We start from the raw sequence: 22,107 nt of genomic DNA on the forward strand, positions 1-22,107 counted from the left end.
TCCCCGCCCCCATCTGACTCACAGAGCACCTGACTGCATTAAAACCAGCTTTAGCTCAAGGTGTAGCAGCTCAGCCTTTAAATCTGGAGGTCCACAATTCAGTCCCCACTGTGTCAGCCAAGATGGTGGTCATCACATTTGTATGTTGTTATGTTTATTTTCCTTTGTCTAGTTGCAGAGTTTTTATTGTTCTGGGTTAGATTCAACAGAATGAATCAGAAACCACTACTTCCTGTGCCACCAAAACCTGTTGCACTAGAGAATCGAGCTCTGGAGGAAGGCAGGCAATATATCCATCACCAATATACACCTGGATAGGACGCTTCAGCCTGGAGCCCTGCCAGCGGAAGTTATGGAAGGTAATACATCTAGGAACAAAGAATGCAGGCTTTACCTATAGGATGGAAGACTCGGTCTTAGAAAGCAGAGAAGGACAGAATCATCAGTGATAACCACCTCAGCATGACCTCTCAATAAAACGCTGTGGCTACAAGGGCTAATGAAATCCTTGGGTGTATAAAAAGAGGAAAATCAAGCAGAAGTAGGGAAGTGTTGGAGAAGAGCTAAGCGCTAAGTCTGAACTGAAAAATCATCCCTCAAAATACAATAAGTGAAAGTGCTCACAAAGCCTGCTAAACTTTGAGCAAGGAAAGTCTCCTGAAAACCCATGTTTGGAAAAGATAAGAATATGACATTGAAGACATTGGAGCATGTTGTTCTTCATAACTTTCCTACCCAAATAAGAAAAATAAAAGTTATTTTAATTTTTCACCTTACAGAAGTGATCTTGTCCCAGTACACAGCATTGTTAAAAGAGCTACTAGATTATTATTTGTGGTATTGTTGTAGCCATTTTAATCCCAGAATATGAGACAGACACGGTAGGTGAGGTAATATCTTTTACTGGGCCAACTTCTGTTGGTGAAAGAGACAAGCTTTCGAGAGCCACAGAGCTCTTCTTCAGCGTATTACCTCATCCACATAGTCTCACTCGAATACTGTGTCCAGTTCAGGTGTCTGCATTTGAGCTGGATGATATTTTTTTTGCCAAAACTCTATTTTTTGCCATAAAAAAAAAATCAGGTCAACTAAAATGTTTTGCAAACTTATGTCAAATTTACTGAATTGTTTCAGTCAAAAACATACATTACAAAAGAAATCTGAAAACAAATAAATAAATAAAAAGTTCAGAATGAAATGTTTTGATTATTCTGTTCAAAGAGACTTTTTGTTTACAAAATTGACTCAAATTTTATTTTTTTTAAAGGGTAAAGATCCTCAACAATGAAACATTTTGTTTTTGGTTCACTGAAAAAATTGAAAATATTCTGTTTTGGGCCAACCCAAAACAATCCCCCCGTCTCCCCCTCCATATATCAGAACAGTCAGCAAACTGAAAGATCAATTATTCACCCAGCTCTAGTCCACACTTCAAGAAGGATGTGGAAAAATCGCAGAGAGTTCAGAGGAAAACCACAAAACGGATCCAGGTGGTGTGCTGAGTAGGGAAGAGACAGAGAGTGTATGAATTGAGTGTATTCAGGCTGACCAGCACATTAGGGAAAATAATAGACCTATAGGGCTGGATGTGTCCTTGAGAGTTCACCTTGGTCAGCCCCGCACACTGAGGCAAGACCAAGTTTACCTAGATGATCCCTAACAGCTGTTTGTCTAACTTGTTCTTAAAAATCTTAACTACCCTTATAGTTAGAATGTTTTTCCTAATGTCTAACCTAAATAACCCTTGCTGCAGATTAAGCCCATTACTACTTCTCCTTCCATCAGTGGACATGAAGAACAATTGATCAGCATCCTCTTTATGACTGCCTTTAACATATCTGAAGACTGTTCTAAGGTCTCCCCTCCGTTTTCTTTTCTCAAGACTAAACAATTAAACTAAAAAAGGGAAAAGCTGGGTGGCAGCAGAGGCATCCATTAAAGAATTTATAACGGTTACATCACATGTCCAACTGTAAACCCAAATTCATGCTGCTTTAAATGACATCTAGCTCAATGGTTGTTTGAGCTGCGACTATTTATCTCCTTTTGAGATTAAATAAGCCATACACATGGGCACCTGAGCCCTCTACAAAGGGGTAACAGGGATGAAGGGGCTGGATAATCTCTAGACATTCCTTGTGACTTGCAGAGAGATCTGATAACAAAGATAAAGTTAATATCCTGGCAATTACTCTTATCCTCCTCTATATGATCAGAAGTAGGTTGAAAGAAATTCGCTGGGCAGATTTTTCAATGGAGTAATTCCAGGCACTGGCCATGCCAAAGGGATAAAACATTTTGCCTCATAAGGTAAGCAGCAGTTTATTCTAGAAGTTCAATACATCAGATAACAGAAATAGGCATGGGAATAAATCACCATTTCCTTCATTTTAGAATGACTCATAAGGAGACTCTCACTGCACTAAAATTCGTAAAATTTGCAGAACGACTTACTGGAGCCTTCTCAAATTAGCTCCTGTGAGAAGAATATTTAAAAGAAGAAATTCCTTTCTATCAAAAGAGTAGGTTGCAGTATCTCAACTTGTTAAAGAAATGAATTTGTTCAGTTGGATTATGGTACCTCTAAACTAGAGCTAGAGGTGTAATTGCCAGCTTGGATAGACTTACAAGTGATAGCTCTGATTGAGCTAGCAGGTTAAAAATAGAAGTGTAGCAGTGGGGGTGCTAGCAGCAGGATGGGCTAGTTGCGCTTCCTATGAGCCCATCTGAAACCCTAGGTAAGAAATTACACCTCCTGCTCTGGCGTGCAAATACCCTTACCCACCTCTCCTGTGTCTTGCCTCACTGTTTCCCTTGTCTGACCTGAAGAATAGCGCTGTGTAACTCGAAAGGTGCCTCTTTCAGCAACAGATAAAATATATTACCTCACCCACCTTGTCTCTGCCATACAAGTAGCACTCTTGTTCCCATCATTGCTATCACTATGCATACACCTCCCCCATTGACTTCAGTGGATTCCCAGGTGGATGGCTAGCAGACTGATTTATTAACACACTGCTTGATCTCTCAGTTTAGTTGCACCTGCTGGTTTATTGACATATTAGCTCAAATTCTGCCCTCAATCCACACTAATAGCTTTCAGTGGTTCTCACTGACTTCTGCACACGAGAACAGAATTTAGCCCATTATGACTAATGGCATATCTGCTTTGGGAAATTATGAGAATATTGCAGGGCAGGAGGCAAGAGTCTAGAAAGTGTGTAGACACCATTCATGCTGCAAGCTATGGCCCTTGTAGAATAGTCTTTGTTAGATTTTATCCATCAAAAATTATTCAGAATGTAATGTTTGTAATACCACTCAACATGATAAATAAGCACAGGCCAGAGTTGAAGGGAAGAACTTACAGTCCAGCTACAAAATATGTGAATAGTGGAAGAAAACCACAATTTTAAGAATTTTTCCTTCAGCTACACTGAGTGTGTTTTGTCAGGTAGCTTCTCTGTACTGCCTACATGATCTATAGTTTCAGCTGACGAATACTATTTTGCTCCCACTGGTAAAACATGCATGGAGTTATTAGCTTGATTTGATTCCTGCTTTCAAGAGCCTTGCTATTCCGTTATATAATTTGAGCTTAACCTTAGTCTTAAAATATGATCACTCGCTCCTCAGATAGGGCAACAAAGTGGGCCATATTGCCTTTATTTAAGGATTCAGTAGTCATTACAAAGGTAACACTAATCAGCCATTATAACTAGGAAATATTGATACTAATAAGACTACATCTGAGTATCTGAAGTGAAGAATCTGTGGTAGTGACACATTTTTAACACAAACCAGAAAGAATTATGCATGGAAACTTTTTTTTTTCCCCTGTGTTTTTGTTTTGTTTTGTTTTTTGGTGAAAAACCTCTCAAAATTTGTTGTCAGGCCAACACAAGCATTTTTGTTCTTATTTGGCTGAAACACCAACTACACTTCATTTGTATCAAGAGAGAGAAAAATGCATAAATGTCAAAGTTGTATTCTTCCAGATTGAAATTTGTCAGGAAAAATTATTTTCCACACATTATTTTTATAAGTATTAATGCCAGATATAAGCCTCTGATGCACAGTGTCTCATCATCTAGTCATAGAGATGCCAGATAAATCTAGGTTGAAAGTTCACATAAAACTTTACCAATCAACAATGCTATGTCACTCTGTACCTCAGAGTAGCACCCTGGAATGCCCATATTCACCACTATCAGATAATTAGAATATGTTTTGTACAAAGTATGCCTTGTGAGGTATCATTTTAAAAGTCTTGATCTGTTGAACATTAATATCCTATTGAATTTTATGTGCTATCATTATATGTGAAGTTATGAAATTTTGCTTATGTGTGTGTTACTGAAATATGTTGTTAGGTTGGCAACACACACAACCAGCTTTTCAGGTACAACAGTGGAGTAGCCAGACAGCGGTTAATGGCTCATCAACACTTCTCAAGGAAAGAATCCACTATCTTGTGCTGCCCTTGAGCATAGACTGACAACTTGGCCAAATTAGGTGATGGATCGGTTATCTGGATAAATACCCACTAGGGGTCTAAGATCAGATGGCCCTTAAGTTATGACTTGTATTCAAGTTTCAAGTAGTGAACTATTATTTTGCACCAGATTGCCTCTAATTTAGATGATTTTACACTTTTTTGGTAATATTATGAAGAGAAAGCAGATAAGTATTCAGTTCAATTAAATGCAGCAAACCCAAGAAAAATGAAGCAGGAGCATAGAAGGATTAATAGAGATATTCTTCTTGCTATTGATCTGTGTTGAGATTTTTTTTGTCTGAGTAAGGACTGCTGGGAAACAGTTGGCCATGAGAGGGCAGAGATAGGCCTGAGAGATTTGCTGCAAAGAGGCTATATTGGGGCCATAGAGACCACTGTAAAATCAGGGTTCTTCTCCCCCCCACTTCCTCCCAGACAAAAGAGCAAAACACTCCAGGTCAGTATGCTAATTCGGAAAGTAGCCGGTATCAGATACCTTGTATTGCGGCTCTGGCTGCCAGCAGCCCCTCACTAGCTGAGCTCTTATTGTGAGGAAGGGGGAGCTCTGAGTGTAGAGGACCTCTCCATACATGGAAATTTTGCCTGTTCTTGGTTGATTAATATGTCTTTCTTTTTCCAAAGATATCAAATTTGCAAGTTTGCTGCTTACACTGTGGTGTACACAACAGAAAACTTGCTACTGTACATGTAGAGGGTTTACTCTTTATATAAAGGGTAGAGATATTATGCTTAACATTAACTTTAAATCACAACTGTTTGAGAAAAAGCTACAGCATGGGCCTAGCCAAACAAGTCCCATGCATTCTCTTCCCTGGGCTTTCTTGTTTGTTTTTTAAATCTTGGACAAATTGGATGCATATGTTAAAGCTTCCTACCACCCTCAAGGAATTAAGTTGGCAGTTAGTGCTTTAGCTGAGTCAACTTTGTTTACTGCAGAGTTGCTACTTAGAAGAGGAGTATTTCTTCTCTCTAATAGATATCCTGAGTCTTTGAATTATTACATAGCAAGTGGCACTTTGAATGGGTTCAAAAGATACCCAAAAGTGAGTGTTGGGGGAAATCATACTTTTCCTTATTTGCAGTTTCTCAGAATCCCTAAGAGTTTGTCTTTGCACAAAAATTATACTGCTTTAACTATGCCAGTACAGTTAAACCTGTACAGTCCTCCCAGTGTTACACCAGTATATGGGTGCTTATACTGCTATAGCTTGTTTCTGTAAATGTAGGCCTAGTCTACACACAGTTTTATACCAATTTAACTATGTTGGTTAGAGATGTGATTTTTTCCTCCAAGAACATTCAATTGGTATAATCCCTAGTGTGGACACAGGTATACCAGTATAAATGTGACTATGCCAGTTTAGCGCATTCTCCTATATTTCCATTATCTTTATCCCAGTATAGTTAATAGCAGTACAGTTTTTGTGTGTAAACAAACTCATAGGAGAATAAGCTATACTAGTATAAGGCACACTAATACACATAGACATATATCCAGTTATTAGGAAGAAGGTAATAGTAATTATCTTCTTGATTACATGACGGTAATTACATGAAGGTAATAGTAATGGAGGATTCAATTATTAGAAATATAGATAGTTGGGTTTGTGATGACCAGGAGAACCTCATGGTGAATTGTCTGCCAGGTGCGACGCTTGAGAACCTCTCGAAACAAACTTATGTGCAGTCCTGGGAAGAAGCCAGAGATTGTGGTACATGCAAGTGCCAATGACACAGGGACAGGTAGGAGATAAGTCATGGAGGCCAAATTTATGCTCTTAGGTAAGAGACTGCAGTCCAGGACCTCCATGATACATTCTTAGAAATGCTACCAGTTCCATGCAGGACCAGTTAGACAGGCAGAACTGCCTCTATACTGTGCAGTGTAGTTTTCTCTCTCACCAACAGAAATTGGCTCAATAAAATATATTATCTCACCCACCTTCTCTGTGCTCTATACTGGCTGTTCAGTTCAGATCATGTGCAACAGCTAAATAAAGTCACTTGATGTTGTGTATATCCGCAAGCGGGATTAGGGCATTTTCAGTGGATGACCCTCAATTGTGAAATTCACTCTCCCACATGGTCTTAGAGAGCCGGAATCAGCTGACTTTCAGGGCTCATAGTAAAGATGGACTATAATAATTACTCAGGCTTTATTCTGAGGAGGTGAGTTGAGAGCAGAAGAGCTCAGATTTTGTGGGTGGGGAAGAGGTTTAGCAGATGTTTTGCCAGCTTTGAACTATTCTGCTATACCCTTTTATAGACTGAATTAATTGTATGCAGGGATACTGACAATAAGTGAATTGTGCAGCTTGAAAAATAAACTCAAACTAGTAGGTGAATAAGCAATTTTAAGAGGTGAAATTTAGGCACAGCTGCCTTTGGCTTTGTTTAAATGTTTGCTTCAGGAGTAAGGGTGATCTTCCAAAAAATAAAGAAGTACAGTGCTATGAAGCAATGAAGTGTTATGATGAGAAAGGAAGACTTATATATTAATTAGACACCAATGTCAAATATAAAATTCACTTTTGGGAATGAATGCTCACTGTCTCACAGTACCATTATGTCTTCAGTTTGATTTGCATATTTCTTTGACCTTCATAGCATGAATTTCTTTATAGTGAAACCAGCTCTCAGTGATTCTTATTTGACCTTGAAGATATAAGGGCCTGGTCCTAACAAGTGCAGAGCACTTGCAACTCCCAATGACTTTCCAGGCATTTGTAAGTGCCTTGCACCTCTCGGTATCAAGCCCTAGCTTGATATTTCACTTTTATAAGGAAGCTCAAATAACATAATTTAATGAGTAGTAAGAAAAAGGCACCAAACTTTTTTTTCTCTCTCTCTCTCTCTCCCTCACATATACACAGAGCAGTAAAACACCACCTTTCTTAATTCTGCAAAATTTATATGTTAGAGCTATTATCTCAGCCAGTGCTAGTAAACATATACATGAGGGAAGGCAAATCTCTGCCTGTCCTTATGGCATAAATGTCCTGGCTTTCCTCATACAGGATGACCCTCAACAAATGAAGCTGGGACTGAAAAAACAGCTGCATTATGCTGCAGCCTCAAATCCTGATACAGCTCTAAGCTTTAGGATTCGAATGAACCCAACAAGATTATGCACAGGGGCAGTATAACTCTACACATTAATTAGAGCTATGTGGAAGGACATATTTATTTTGGGGTAAGCTACTTTTTCTGATGTTTGTGTTGCCTAATTCTGATTTCATTTCACTGCCTGCCTTTCTCAGTAATAATCAGCCATTATCATAATCTGTGATGTGAAGATTTGGTATGAGCTAGCTTTAAATCATATTTATGCCACAATAAAGTAAAGGTATTTAAATCTGCTGCAGTTGCTGATTACTTTAGACTGCATTCTATTTTTTTTAAAAAATATGCTGACTTTTACTCACAAATTATTGCAATTATTGACTAACTGTTGTTAAAAGTAAGCAACGCAACTTTCATTTTCCAAATTTCTTTCAGAGTATAATAATGCAATAGAACAGAAGAAAAAGGGCTCAATAGTAACAGTGTAAAAAAAAAAATTGTCAGTGCAGCAGTACTGAAAATTAAGGAACAATAAGCCCAACATCATCTCTCTGAGGAATATGAATGTATTGGTAATTTCTGTTGCATTCATCTGTATTTCCTTACCTTGGATGTGAATAATTCTGTCGCGCTCCAGAGCGTAGTTGCCAGTATGTTCAGCCCAGCAGATAGAAATCAGCACCAGGAAAAGCAGTCTCTTCATTTTTTATAGCCAAAAGACTCTTCTTCACTGTGAGAGCATCACACACAAAAAGGCTTGTGAATTTTGGAAATCTTTAGGGTTGCACTGCACAACTTGTTACAGCCTGATCATGGGATACTGGGTCTATAAAATATTTAACCCTCTCTGCTGAAAAAGTTACAGTAGCTAGTATTTTAGACATGAAGACTGAAGCTTTTCTCATTAGAGTTACCTATATCCTGTTAAATGAAACGAGAAATCAAAGAATATTTAACTCTATCTGTGCAGAAGTGCAAATATGAATATATACAAGTACACAAACATACACAAAATAAACTACTTGGAAGACCAAAGATAAGCAATAACTGTGCTTCTAAAAATGTTTTAGTGTACTTTTGGTTTTCCCAAATTACTCCATATTGGTCTATTAATGCAAGTAACAATGATCTAATCTATAACCATATACTGTATAATACAAATAAATACAAATGAATCCTCAGCAAGTAAATGGAATTTTCATGGCTTTTGGCATTTTAGTCCAGGCTGCAAGTTAGCTTAGCAAACTGGGTGTTAAGTTTACTTGATCCAAACAGAAAAGATGACAGAATATTTGTCAGACAGATCAGAAAAGGTATATTTTATTTCAGATCCACTTACCATTTTAAAGAGTGCCTAAGTATACAGTGAAATGTTGGGAACCATGCACAAAGTAGGTTAGAGTTGTATACGCTATCACTGCAGTTGCCCTGATTGATTTTTCATTCATTTCTACCTAGAATGCTGACGCACTAACTTAGTGTGCCAGGTAGGGTCTCTGCAGTCAGCAGAGCTGAGCGCTGCAGGGAAAATCTCTGCCAGCCTCAGAGTAATAATTAGGCAAATGAAGACCTGAAATAGATAACAGGGCATAAAATACCAGAGGTCTTTTGCAGAGGGTTTAAGCTCATGTACTCTTCATAGCAATCACTATTATAACACTGGATTCTCTAAATAAAGGAACATATTCTCAAACTTCGCCTTTCAAGAGACTAGGATTTTTTTTTAATAAATTTCAAATAATGAGAATGTTATGAATCACAACTACTAATGACATACTTAGTATATTCTTACTGAATATAGCTTACTAATAGCAAAAACACATTTTATTTTCTTGTTTGCTTATATCAGAGCTAGACATGAGTCTGACCTCAAACCCCAGATCCAAACACCACCAAATTTAGGGGGGTGCTCACAGTCAGAACCCAGATCAAAATCTGAACTTTGCAAACAGTCTCTATCCCTAAAATACACTAGCCCCTGGATTTAAACAAATTAATCATGAACACAAAGGAGCTTCAAATCCAGATCCAAATGTGATTTGAGCCTATGTCTCGTCATGTGCTAACAAGCACAAATTGAGCAATTGTGTGGCTATTTTCCCCCTATAATAGAACTTTCACATCAGCACTGCTGCAGAATGCTAGGGACAAGAACAAGGGCAGAATGTTAACAAACAGGGGTCCAACTGTCCATGGACCCTTACCTCTGACAAAGATGAATCTTAGTGTTATCATGGATTCTAGAGTGAGTTGACTTTAAAGTTTGATTTTTGCTTTCTTTAACAATGTTTGATGCATTGGTTCAGTGATCTCTTGGATAGCCTCTGCTGGAGTGGGTCCTATGTTTCCTGGATGAATTTTTAAAGATGCTTTTCTCTGGTGAAACCAATAGGGAAAGACAGATAGCAATGTCATGCCACCTGCCCTGCCAATTGATGACTCCCAATGTACTAATAACATTCCCTCTAATACGTACCGGGGTGAAACTGGCCCATTCTGTCAGCAGGCATTGTACAAGTTTACCACAATAGCTCTACCAAGACATGTCAGCTAACCCACTATGAGCTTTTCTTAAGCAGAAAGTACCAGTCATGCAAAATTGCATGCTTGTGGACTAAGCCAGGATTTTAATGCATGTCTTCAGAGCCAGTCTCCCCCCACCTACACGGCGGTTGCAACCAGAACATAAATTAGAGAAACGCTGAGGCTAACCTAATGTATACTGAGAACTAGTCACACTCCTGAACCAGCTGCTATCAGGAGCACACATATGGCTCCCATTGCCATTGATGTGCTTGGTGCAGGAGCAAAGAATTAGAAATATCAGGGCCTCGATGTCCAGTAACATGAATCACTTCTCAAATTCTCCCTCTTAATCTCCCATCAGGTTGCATACTACAGTCATACTTTTTTTTCTTTTTCATGACTCTTCTCCATAATTTTTTCAGTCAGGCAGGCTTTGCACAACCGATCCTAGTGGCAGAGTGCAAGGCTAGGTCTGCATATCTCAGTGGTAAGGAGCATCTTTTTCCCTCTGATACACAGTCTGACTGAATGTATAGTTAACTTCTACAACAGAGCTGCAAACTCATGAGATTACTGAAGGTGCTGAAATTTTTCTCATAACCACGTGAGAAACCGCAGGCGAGGAGGTAACTCAGGAATTAGAAGCTGAACTGCCTGCAGTTCCTACTGCTGGCCACTAGAAGCTGCTGTCCTACTTGCAGACAGCTGCATGCTCTTACCCTTCTCCAGCTTCATTATGGTGTGATAAGACTTGGGGCAATGTGATGATCCCAGTACCACCCGAGGAAGTGAAGCACGATGGGTGGGGAAGTCCCCCCCATATTGTTGTGTTTATTTCAGGTTCAGTTTGCATACTGAAACATGTGCACACGAATGGGTGTCCAGATCTTTAGATTTAAGAGTTCAAAATGCAGAAATCACACACTAGGCCCAAAATGTGATTTTAAAACAAACAAACAAAACCAAAAACCCTTGTGTATTTTATATTAATCTCTTGATTTTTTGGAAGCTCTATCTCATGATTTTTTTATATGTTGAGGATGGCAGTGCTGTATCAGCTTTCTCAATGGAAATAATTTACAATAGGTCATTAAAAGGGTTTTCCCAAATGATTATGATTAGAGGGGCTAGCCAAGAAATGGTCAGTATACATGCCTGTGTGCGCTTGCATGCACGTGCACACACACACACACAAAGTTAGGATCTGTGTGTGTGCTTTTCCTGCTTCTGATCAAGTTTATCTCCTGCTATGGTTACCGTCCCTGCCAGGCTGACTTTGCTTTTGAAATGCACCGGAATTACACCAGATCGTAGGGGGACTTTAAGATAGGTCCTGGGGGAGAATATATTAAGATTCCTTCACTAAAGATTCATCCTTCTCCCCTGAAAAAGTCATGCAGCATCTTAATCTTGGGTCTGGCTGAGCTGTGATCAATGCAGGACTAAGTTGCAGCAGGAAAAAAGTGGCTATATCCTTAGGGCTGCCAGGCGACAGTTCGACCATCAGCATAAACTAGAGCTGCCTCAAGACTTCTCTAGTTTATCACCACCTACAATGGCCTTCAAGGTGCTGTTGTGGATATTGAGAATTTCGGAATCAAGGTGCATTCTGACCTCGCCCCTTTTCATGGCCAGTGATTTGACACTCAGTGTTTTGTAGGTTTTCTAGAAACTATTAGCCAAAGCAATTTGCATCTTCCACTCTAGCCTCAAAAAAAAAAAAAAAAAAAATCTCAGTTTCTGCTTCTGCAGCAGTCCGGGAAGACTCCAGGGGTGAAATGATAGGTGTGAATATTTTCATATTAAAATGAATACAACTATGGGAGTCAGTGAATGTTGGGGAAAAATGAGAATGGTTTTCTGGGCTCAAGAAGTTTGCACTGGTTTAGATTGTTCTAGTTTACATAATCTCTTTTTAGGGCTTTACTTTGTGTTCAGTTTATAAATTGTCTCAATTTGCTCCCCCTTGGTTCATCAACCAGAGTACATTTTGTTATATTTAAGTGGCCATTACTAATCTAGATTACTACTATCATTATTAATTGTATTTTTGGTAGCATAGTCTAAAAATCAGTAACAGACCTTTATTCAGCAATTCCACCATTTAGGTAAGAAATATTGTTTGAAGATGTATTCAAACATTGTGATGTATAAAGTGTAATGTTAACTAGTTATTTTCATAGGTTTAATTTTTTTCTGAAGAGATTATGATGTGCTGTTCCAAATTATTTTTTCCTTAGTGAGAGAAGAAAGTTACCATGTGATTGCAGGAAGCCTGGAACACAATCTGTCATAAATATAAAGGGAAGGGTAAACCCCTTTGAAATCCCTCCTGGCCAGGGGAAAGCTCCTCTCACCTGTAAAGGGTTAAGAAGCTAAAGGTAACCTCGCTGGCACCTGACCAAAATGACCAATGAGGAGACAAGATACTTTCAAAAGCTGGGAGGAGGGAGAGAAACAAAGGGTCTGTGTGTCTGTCTATATTCTGTCTTGGCCGGGGATAGACCAGGAATGGAGTCTTAGAACTTTTAGTAAGTAATCTAGCTAGGTACGTGTTAGATTATGATTTCTTTAAATGGCTGAGAAAAGAACTGTGCTGAATAGAATAACTATTTCTGTCTGTGTATCTTTTTTGTAACTTAAGGTTTTGCCTAGAGGGGTTCTCTATGTTTTTTTAATCTAATTACCCTGTAAGATATCTATCATCCTGATTTTACAGGGGGGATTCCTTTATTTCTATTTACTTCTATTTTTATTAAAAGTCTTCTTGTAAGAAAACTGAATGCTTTTTCATTGTTCTCAGATCCAAGGGTTTGGGTCTGTGGTCACCTATGCAAATTGGTGAGGCTTTTTATCCAACATTTCCCAGGAAAGGGGGGGTGCAAGTGTTGGGAGGATTGTTCATTGTTCTTAAGATCCAAGGGTCTGGGTCTGTAGTCACCTAGGCAAATTGGTGAGGCTTTTTACCAAACCTTGTCCAGGAAGTGGGGTGCAAGGTTTTGGGAAGTATTTTGGGGGGAAAGACGCGTCCAAACAGCTCTTCCCCAGTAACCAGTATTAGTTTGGTGGTGGTAGTGGCCAATCCAAGGACAACGGGTGGAATATTTTGTACCTTGGGGAAGTTTTGACCTAAGCTGGTAAAGATAAGCTTAGGAGGTTTTTCATGCAGGTCCCCACATCTGTACCCTAGAGTTCAGAGTGGGGGAGGAACCTTGACACAATCATTTTACAAGGCAGTTCTCTGTCTCCATCTCTCATGATCACACCAGTGATTCTGTTTCAGAGTAACAGCCGTGTTAGTCTGTATTCGCAAAAAGAAAAGGAGTACTGTAAAGCTGTAGCTCACGAAAGCTTATGCTTAAATAAATTGGTTAGTCTCTAAGGTGCCACAAGTACTCCTTTTCTTTTTACCAGTGATTCTGTGTCTGCACTGCCACTCTGCCTGTATTAGACTGCAAAATGGAGGTAGAATAGCTTAAATGGCAAATCTTTTCCCTCGGTATGCACATGGAGGGGAACCTCTGTGCTTGTCTCTCACCTCACTTGTGTGATGACAGGTGGGGATCGGTGCACGATCCCCACTACCTCAGACCCTGTGGAACCATCTGCTCCTCTGGGGAAGGAGAGGAGTAGGGAGGTATGGCAAGGAGGACATTCATTACCACCCAGAATCCCATAGGAACCTCACAGCAGCAGAACTCCCACTTCATTACGTGTGTATGTGTGTATCTGGGGGCTAGGCGGGCGCCAGAAGGAGGCAGAGGCAGAGGAAGGAATTGTGATAACGGCACTATGAGGAACTGGAGGAAAGCTGAAGCTCCTGGAGCTAATGCAGAGGCACAGGGTCTCTGAATGGATGGTCCTGACCTGCTGTGGAGTCCTCAGGGTTTGGGTCTAGACCTACCGCTTCTTCCACAAAGAATAATCTTTAGGAAACTGTATATGGGGAATCTCACAGTTTTCCTTTCCTGTAGGTTTTAGTATGGGAGTGCACAATTGACCCCCTGCATACATGTTTATCACCAGTGGGGCACCTTTTGGCTTTACATTTTTGAAGCACAGTGGCTAATAAGAAAATGTAACAGAACCCAGGCTTACTAATCAATTCCCCCCATTCCTTACGATTCCTTAATATCACTCAAGAGCTAAACTAGGCAAACTGGTCTCACTGTCCTGAACAAACTCAACAAACTCGAGTTCTGGCAGACAACTGGAAGCAGCAGGTCTAAGAACACCCTATTGCCACCCTGGAGTGTTTAATCCCAGGAAACAGCAGCCTGGGTAAATGGGACAGAGAGGCATCCCTGAGGTAGCAGTTATGACTTTCTAGATTATAACCACGCCTTAAACTATGACTGAAAGCAAACAGGAAGTCGACAGAATGCTGAGCATGAGTGTTATGTACTCATAGTGGCTCACAGATACAAGCCATTGCATTCTGCTCTCACTCCTGAGCCCTTTAGCCCCCAAGTAGAGCAAGTTGCAGTATTCCTGCCTGGAGGTTACAAATGTGCTGATTGCCGTGGGAAGGTCTGCACCAGACAGGCATGGTTGCAGCCTCCTGGCCCATTGTAATGAGAAAATGCACTGCATGCCAAAGCTATTACTGGAGACTCTAAAGAGCAACAATGTCTCAAAAATGATCCCAAGACCACAAGTGATTAGCAAAGCTCAGCTATATACCTCCAGTAGAAGGCATCTTCAACAAACCACGCTCAGTGCCACTTCCATCTTATCTGGTTTGAACCTAAGCCAGTTTGTTTCTACCTGTTTACACACCTCTGACAGACACAAGGAAAGCAGAGTGACCACAGTTTCTAGGTTTGAGTAAATACACATATGGTTCCGAGTGTCTGCTATATAGCTAATACTGCAGGACCAAACATCTCACATTGTCCCTTGTGGCTGTACACACACATTAAACAGGAAAGGTGATAAGATGGAACCCTATATGGAAAACCAGTGGTCAATACTATCAAATGCAGATGATAGATTCAATAAAACCAAAGTGGCTACTTCAGGGGAAAAAGAAGATTGATCTTTTGGTGAGGGGAGAGGACAAGGCTCAGAGCTGACAGATCTCAGTGCTATTCCCAACTGTGTCACAAACTTCCTATGTTAGCTGGGGGACGTCAGTGCTCTTCTCTATGTCTGTGCTTCCTCATCTTAAAATAGTAATAAGTGCCATAGAGATGCCTATTAATAAGAATAAATGCATACATTTATCGGAGATGATTGCCAGCTACATATAGCAACAGCACCGCAGTACCATCCCATGCCTACAACTAAACTGGTAGGTAATTGATAATGAAATAAAGATCAGCTAGAGCTGTGCCGATACCATCTTCTTAGCCCTGGTCTACACTACAAGTTTAGGTTGCATTCAGCAGCATTAGATCCATTTAACCCTGCACCATTGTTGACTTAATGGGCTCTTAAAATCAATTTCTGTACTCCTCCCCGACGAGGGGATTAGCTCTGAAATCAACATTGCCGGGTCGAATTTGCGGTAGTGTGGATGCAATTCGACGGTATTGGCCTCCGGGAGCTATCCCGGAGTGCTCCATTGTGACCGCTCTGGACAGCACTCTCAACTCAGATGCACTGGCCAGGTAGACAGGGAAAGCCCTGCAAACTTTTGAATTTCGTTTCCTGTTTGGCCTCAGTGGCAAGCTGCAGGTGAGTGCAGATCTCATCAGCACAGGTGACCATGGAGTTCCAGAATCGCAAAAGAACTCCTGCATGGACCAAAGAGGAGGTACTGGATCTGATCACTGTATGGGGAGATGAATCCATGCTATCAGAACTACGTTCGAAAAGACGAAATGCCAAAATATTTGAAAAAATCTCCAAGGGCATGAAGGATAGAGGCTATAACAGGTACCTTCAGCAGTGCCACGTGAAACTTAAGGAGCTCAGGCAAGCTCCTTAAGCTCCAAAAAACCAAAGAGCCAAACGGCCACTCCGGGTCAGACCCCCAGACATGCCACTTCTATGATGAGCTGCTTGCAATTCTAGGGGGTGCCCCTACAACTACCTCACACATGTATGTGGACTCCTGCAAGGGAGTCTCACGCAACAGGGATGAGGATTTTGGGGAAGAGGAAGTTGATAAGGAGGGGGAGGTTGATGATAGCACACAGCAGGCAAGCGGAGAAACCGTTCTCCCTGACAGCCAGGAACTGTTTATCACCCTGGAGCCAATACCCTCCCAACCCGGGCTCCCGGACCTTCAAGGCAGAGAAGTCACCTCTAGTGACTGGTACCTTTGTAAATATAATACACAGTTTAAAAGCAAGCATGTTTAATGATTAATTTGCCCTGAAGACTTGGGATGCATTCGTGGCCAGTACAGCTACTGGAAAAGTCTGTGTCTGGGGATGGAGCAGAAATCCTCCAGGGACATCTCAGTGAAGCTCTCCTGGAGGTACTCCCAAAGCCTGTGCAAAAGGTTTCTGGGGAGGGCAGTCTTATTGCATCCTCCATGGTCGGACACTTTACCCCGCCAGGCCAGTAGCATGTAGTCTGGAATCATTGCATAAGAAAGCATGGCAGCGTGTGGTCCCAGTGTTTGCTGGCATTCAAGCAACCTCTGTTCTTTATCTCTCTGTGTTATCCTCAGCAGAGTGATATCATTCATGGTCACCTGGTTGAAATAGGGGAATTTTATTAAGGGGACATCAGAGGTGGCCGTTCCTGCTGGGCTATTTGCCTGGGGCTGTAAAGAATTCATCCCCGCTGTTAGTCACACGGTGGGGAGAGGTGTGAAGCAATCATCCCAGAGAATTGGGTGTGTGTCGGGGGGGAGGGGTTTAGTTGGGTTTGTGCTGCATGTTAACCCGAAAACATCAGCCCCTCCTTTTAAATGGCCAATGTGTCTTTTTCAATTTTAATCTCCCTTTTTTTCCTCCCGCAGCTGCAAATGTTTCAACGCTGCGACTACCATCTCCAACCCAGAGGCTAGCGCAGATAAGAAGGCGAAAAAACACGCCCTCGTGATGAAATGTTCTCTGAGCTCATGCAGTCCACCCAAACTGAAAGAGCCAGCAGAATGCGTGGAGGCAGACAATGGCTTAGTCCAGGAAAGCAGAAAATGAACGCGAAGACAGGAGGGACGCGTGAGAGGATAGATGGCTGGAGCAACAAGAGAGGTGGCAGCGGCGTGATGAAAGGAAGCAGGATGCAATGCTGAAGCTACTGGAGGATCAAACTGATATGCTCCAGCGTATGGTTGAGGTGCAGGAAAGGCACAGACCGCACTGCAGCCCCTGTGTAATCAACCGCCCTCCTCCCCAAGTTCCATAGCCTCCTCACCCAGATGCCCAAGAAAGCGAGAGGGGGGCCCTCTGGGCACACAACCCCTCCACCCCAGAGGACTGCCCAAGCAACAGAAGGCTGGCATTCAACAAGTTTTGAAGTGCAGTGTGGCCTTGTCCTTCCCTACCCCACCTGGTGCTTCCCTCCTCCCCCAACCCCACTTCCGAAAGTCGACGCTAGCCTCGGTACTGGACACATTCTGCAGCCTTAATGCGCTTAGTGGGGGCACACACAATCGACTGAATAAAATCGCTTTCTAAAAAATTGACTTCTATAAATTTGACCTAATTTCGTAGTGTAGACATACCCTTAGTAACCTTCCCTAAAAATAGAAGGATAGAGACTGGGCAGTAAATGTCAAAGATATTAAGCAAGAGGTTTTTTTTCTAGAGCCTGTGCAGCTATACTTCCTCTTTAAGGGCAGCTGGCACCCTCTCTTCATAAAGCTAACAATCCTTCTCATCATGGTCTTTACCATTTACTGGGGCAAGGGTATTCAGGTAACAGGATACAATTCCACCAACATGTCTAAGACCTCATTTAGCAAAATTGAATGAAACTCAGTCGGAGAATTTGGTATATTTCTAACTTCTTGCCTGATACTGCCCTCTTAATTGCTAGCTAAGTCAGCCTAAATCCAATCTTCGTTGCATCAAAAATAGACATAGAAATTCCTCGTCATAAGAACACCTTGCTGCGCAGCAGAGTTCAGGCCGGTCAGGATCAGCAGGCTGTCCACCACTCTGAACAGTTGGTGGGATGGGATTTTGCTGATGCTATGGTAAAGGAAAAGAATGATTGATTTGCCTCTCATAGCCACAGAATAGGAATGTAAAAATGCTCTATCTATGATGTGGTCATTCTGAATCAAAACAAGTTTTCCACTGGCTTCTCCCTTGCCACTTCGTTAGTCTTAGATAATTTGTAAACTTGTGAGGATGTGGGACATGTAAGTGCCAGACTGCCAGTATTTGTGGATAACAAGTTGCCATAATAGTCCTCTAACCATAGACAGAATAGCTCAATGAAAATGCAGAATGACTCCTCAGAGATAGCTGAAACCCCCTGTACCTCTATTGGTCCTCCAGCAAGAGGGCAGATAAATTGCTTTCAGGGTGAGGGAAATATCTCAAGTGTCTCTGCAGTGACTTAGGATAGATGAGTTTTATCTTGAACACACGGGGACCCATATTTGACCATCATCTGAAACTGGAAGCCCACACTTAGTATAGATTAGAACTGTTTTTTTATTTTTTAATCACTGACCTATCTGGAGGCTGTTGGGTTTTTTTCTTCCAGTTGTGGACCTTACAACAATGATTCATGCGTTCACAACCTTGAAGACAGATTACTAATATTTTGGGACCATCCTGGAAAATAATAACTCATAGACCCCAGCTAATACAAAATGGTACACCATGAATATACAAGGGTTTCATGCATGAAAGTCAAAGAGGATCATTCTCTGCAAGCTATAGGGAAGGGATTGGCAACATTTGGCCTGCAGCTTGCCAGGCCGGGGGCTGCAGGAAGGGCAGCCAGCACATCCTTTGGCCCACAACGCTTCCCACAGTCCCTATTGGCCTGGAATGGTGAACCGCAGCCACTGGGAGCTGCAATCAGCCGAACCTGCAGACGCTGCAGGTAAACAAACCGTCCCGGCCCGCCAGTAGCTTTCCCTGGCAGGCTGAGGGCCAAAGGTTGCCGATCCCTGCTATAGGGGCTGCCTGTAATTCAAACATTGTAGTTCAAGATCTATATTTAGTACATAAAGCCGTAACCTTAAACATTATTGGCTCAATCTGTATAAATTATTGTTTGGTGTCTCACCTCTCGTTAGGGTCCTCAGCAAATTGGAACCGATGACAGACTCGTGTTATATTTTTGAGAGGAAAGGAGTCAGGGCCTTCAGAAGTGATCTTCCTTCAAATATGACATGATATAACAGTAATTTGTGTATTATTCATATATTTGAGAGAAGCAAGGTCAAATATGACAGGCAGCCAAGAATTCTTGTGTTTTCAGCCTGGTACTAAGATTGATTCAGAATATGGTTATGCTGCGATTTAATTGGTACTCTATTTGGACACCAAGAGCCTTGGATAGGTATCTTTTCACTAATATTTACATTAAAATAAAATAAATAAATATCTTTGGGCAAGTCATTTAGGCAAAAATGTTGGCACTTGTGCTAAAAGTGCGACACCTAAACACATATTTAGGCAACTGAATGAGTGGCCTCATTTGAAAAGGTGCTGAGCAACTACTGAAGTCAATGGAATTTGTGGGTGTTCAGCAACATTGAAAATCAGACCACTTATTTAGGCACCTAGGTATAGATTTAGGGGGAGATTTTCAAAGTCACAAAGACAGTTAGATGTCCGGTGCCCACTGAAAGCCAATGGGAGCTGAGTGCCTAGCTTCCAAACTCTCCTCCCGAGGTGCCTAATTTTAGTTATCTGTGTTTCATAATATTAGATTCATAGCACCATAGGGTAAGAAGGGACCACAAAGGTCATCTAGTCCAACCCCCTTCCAAGATGCAGGATTTGTCATTAATCTCTAAAAAAAGAAAAGGAGTACTTGTGGCACCTTAAAGACTAGCAAATTTATTAGAGCATAAGCTTTTGTGAGCTACAGCTCACTTCACTGGTATGCATCTGATGAAGTGAGCTGTAGCTCACGAAAGCTTATGCTCAGATAAATTTGTTAGTCTCTAAGGTGCCACTAGTACTCCTTTTCTTTTTGCGGATACAGACTAACAAGGCTGCTACTCTGAAACCTGTCATTAATCTCTATGTCCCAGATTTCTTGTCTGGCCAATGTGGCTGAACGTTTCAAAACCTTGTGCCTAAAATTAGGCACTTAGATTTACATTTAGGTTCTTAGCAGAAGTGCCTAATTTCCAGAAGTGCTGAGTACACACAGCACCCACTGAAATCCAATGTGAACTATGGGGTTTCCAACACCTCCGAGCTTCAGGCCACTCAGTTAAGAACCTAAATATGAATTTACCCATCTACATTTGAAAGTTTGAGCTGACAATAAATTACTTTCACCTACAGGAGAAGGAGGATTGTGAGGATTAATTCATGAATGATTGCAAAGAGCCTTGAAGAGAGTAAGCAGTATATAAGTGCTAAGCATTTTCATTGGTACCTTTTCCTCAACTGGGTACTTTCATTTCCATAGTTTGTACTATTTGTATATATTAGTTATGATATTATCAGACACCCAGGAACCTTAAGGCATGGGATGCCTTTATAAATAGTCATTTAATATTTATTTTAAATTTAAAATTAAGGACTAGATGAGAAAGAGGAATAATAAAGAAGAATTGTGTTGCCATAGTCAATGGCTTACATTTGTATAGCATCTCTGTTATTATCAATTACACTTTTAAAGGCACAAGTCATAATTCTGGCACTGTTTCTCATTAAAATGAAGCATTCATTTGACAGCCCTGGCATGCTTTATGTGCTCAGCAAGAAATAATTCCTGTATAGCTTGATGATTTCTTCCTGTGTCATTAAGTAACAGCATTCTCATCTTGTCTCCCTAGGGTTCATCTTGTATGAGTATCCTTGTCTTCCAATGGGATGACAAAGAGAATAAAGGGGAGGATGGACAAAGAAAAAGAAGAAAGGATAAAAGAGTATGACAGGAAATATGATGAGGAAGCAGCTCTTCCTTTTTGATTCAAATGCTTTTACTGTTTGTAAGCCAACATTTTGGTACATTTGTTTTTATAAATCAATTTTCATTATACAATGATCACTATATTTTTTTCCTCCAGCTATCTCTGGTCTACGTGTCTTCATATAAGAAGAAAATGTATGGCCTGATTATGCTCTTATTTGCATTAGTGTAAATCAGGAGTAACTCCTGGAGACACTGGAGATGTTCTGATGTCAAGCTGGTGTACCTCAAAGAGAATAGGATTCTTGCATTTAGACTGTTAGTATTGCCTATGCAAGTGTCATGAAAGTGCAACTAGAGTAGGCATCATAACATAATCCCTCCAGATGCTCTGCTCACGGAATTCCTCAATGAGCTCAGCAGGAGTTCTACAGTAGAGTAGAGGTATGATCGGACAGGCTCATGGCGTGTACTGTGACAATGCATATATTGATGCCATAGGCAGGTATAGCTGCAAGAGACTTCCAGTGCCTGCACATTGACTGGGATTTTCAAAGGGGCCTAAGGAAGTTAGGTTCCTAACTCACATTGAAAGTTTATGGAAGCTGGTGCCTGATTCCCTCAGGTCCTTTAGAAACTGCCAGGCCTGATGTATTAAAGCATTGGCTGGGTTCTTTGTGGGCTTACATTACAACCCACTGTATTTACATGCTCATAAGTTTTGAACAAATTCTCCTTTTGGATGTGGTTATTCTCAGTCCAACTTTCCAGTCCAAACTTTCATGCTTCTTCTAGGCTGAATGTGAATTTTTGTTGGGAAGTTTACTTATAAACCACAACTGTTTGTGAATTGTCTGACAGTGAAAAATCAGATTCTTCTTCTGCTGTGAAAAAAAATTTAAAGGTTTAGTTTTTATGCCTGGTGGGAGGGTACTCATCCAAAGCAGGAGAAGGAGAGGGAGGAGACTGAGGATTTGATCCAAAGCTCCCTGAAGTGAATAGAAAGATTCCCATTGATTTCACTGGCTTTGGATCAGGCCCTA

General features: G+C 41.0%; 1 protein-coding gene across 1 annotated transcript in view; it reads right to left on the reverse strand.

Moving 5' to 3' along the window:
- Window positions 1–22,107, reverse strand: part of HAPLN1 (hyaluronan and proteoglycan link protein 1) — a 90,211-nt gene that overhangs the window by 33,051 nt on the left and 35,053 nt on the right. The window contains exon 2 of the mRNA XM_073346211.2: window positions 8,189–8,312. Within this exon, the coding sequence (XP_073202312.1) occupies window positions 8,189–8,285 (97 nt within the window). The 5' untranslated portion in view covers window positions 8,286–8,312. The remainder of the gene's footprint in view (window positions 1–8,188; window positions 8,313–22,107) is intronic.

Source organism: Lepidochelys kempii, chromosome 5 (assembly GCF_965140285.1).
Source record: "Lepidochelys kempii isolate rLepKem1 chromosome 5, rLepKem1.hap1, whole genome shotgun sequence".
Taxonomy (NCBI): Eukaryota; Metazoa; Chordata; order Testudines; family Cheloniidae; genus Lepidochelys; species Lepidochelys kempii.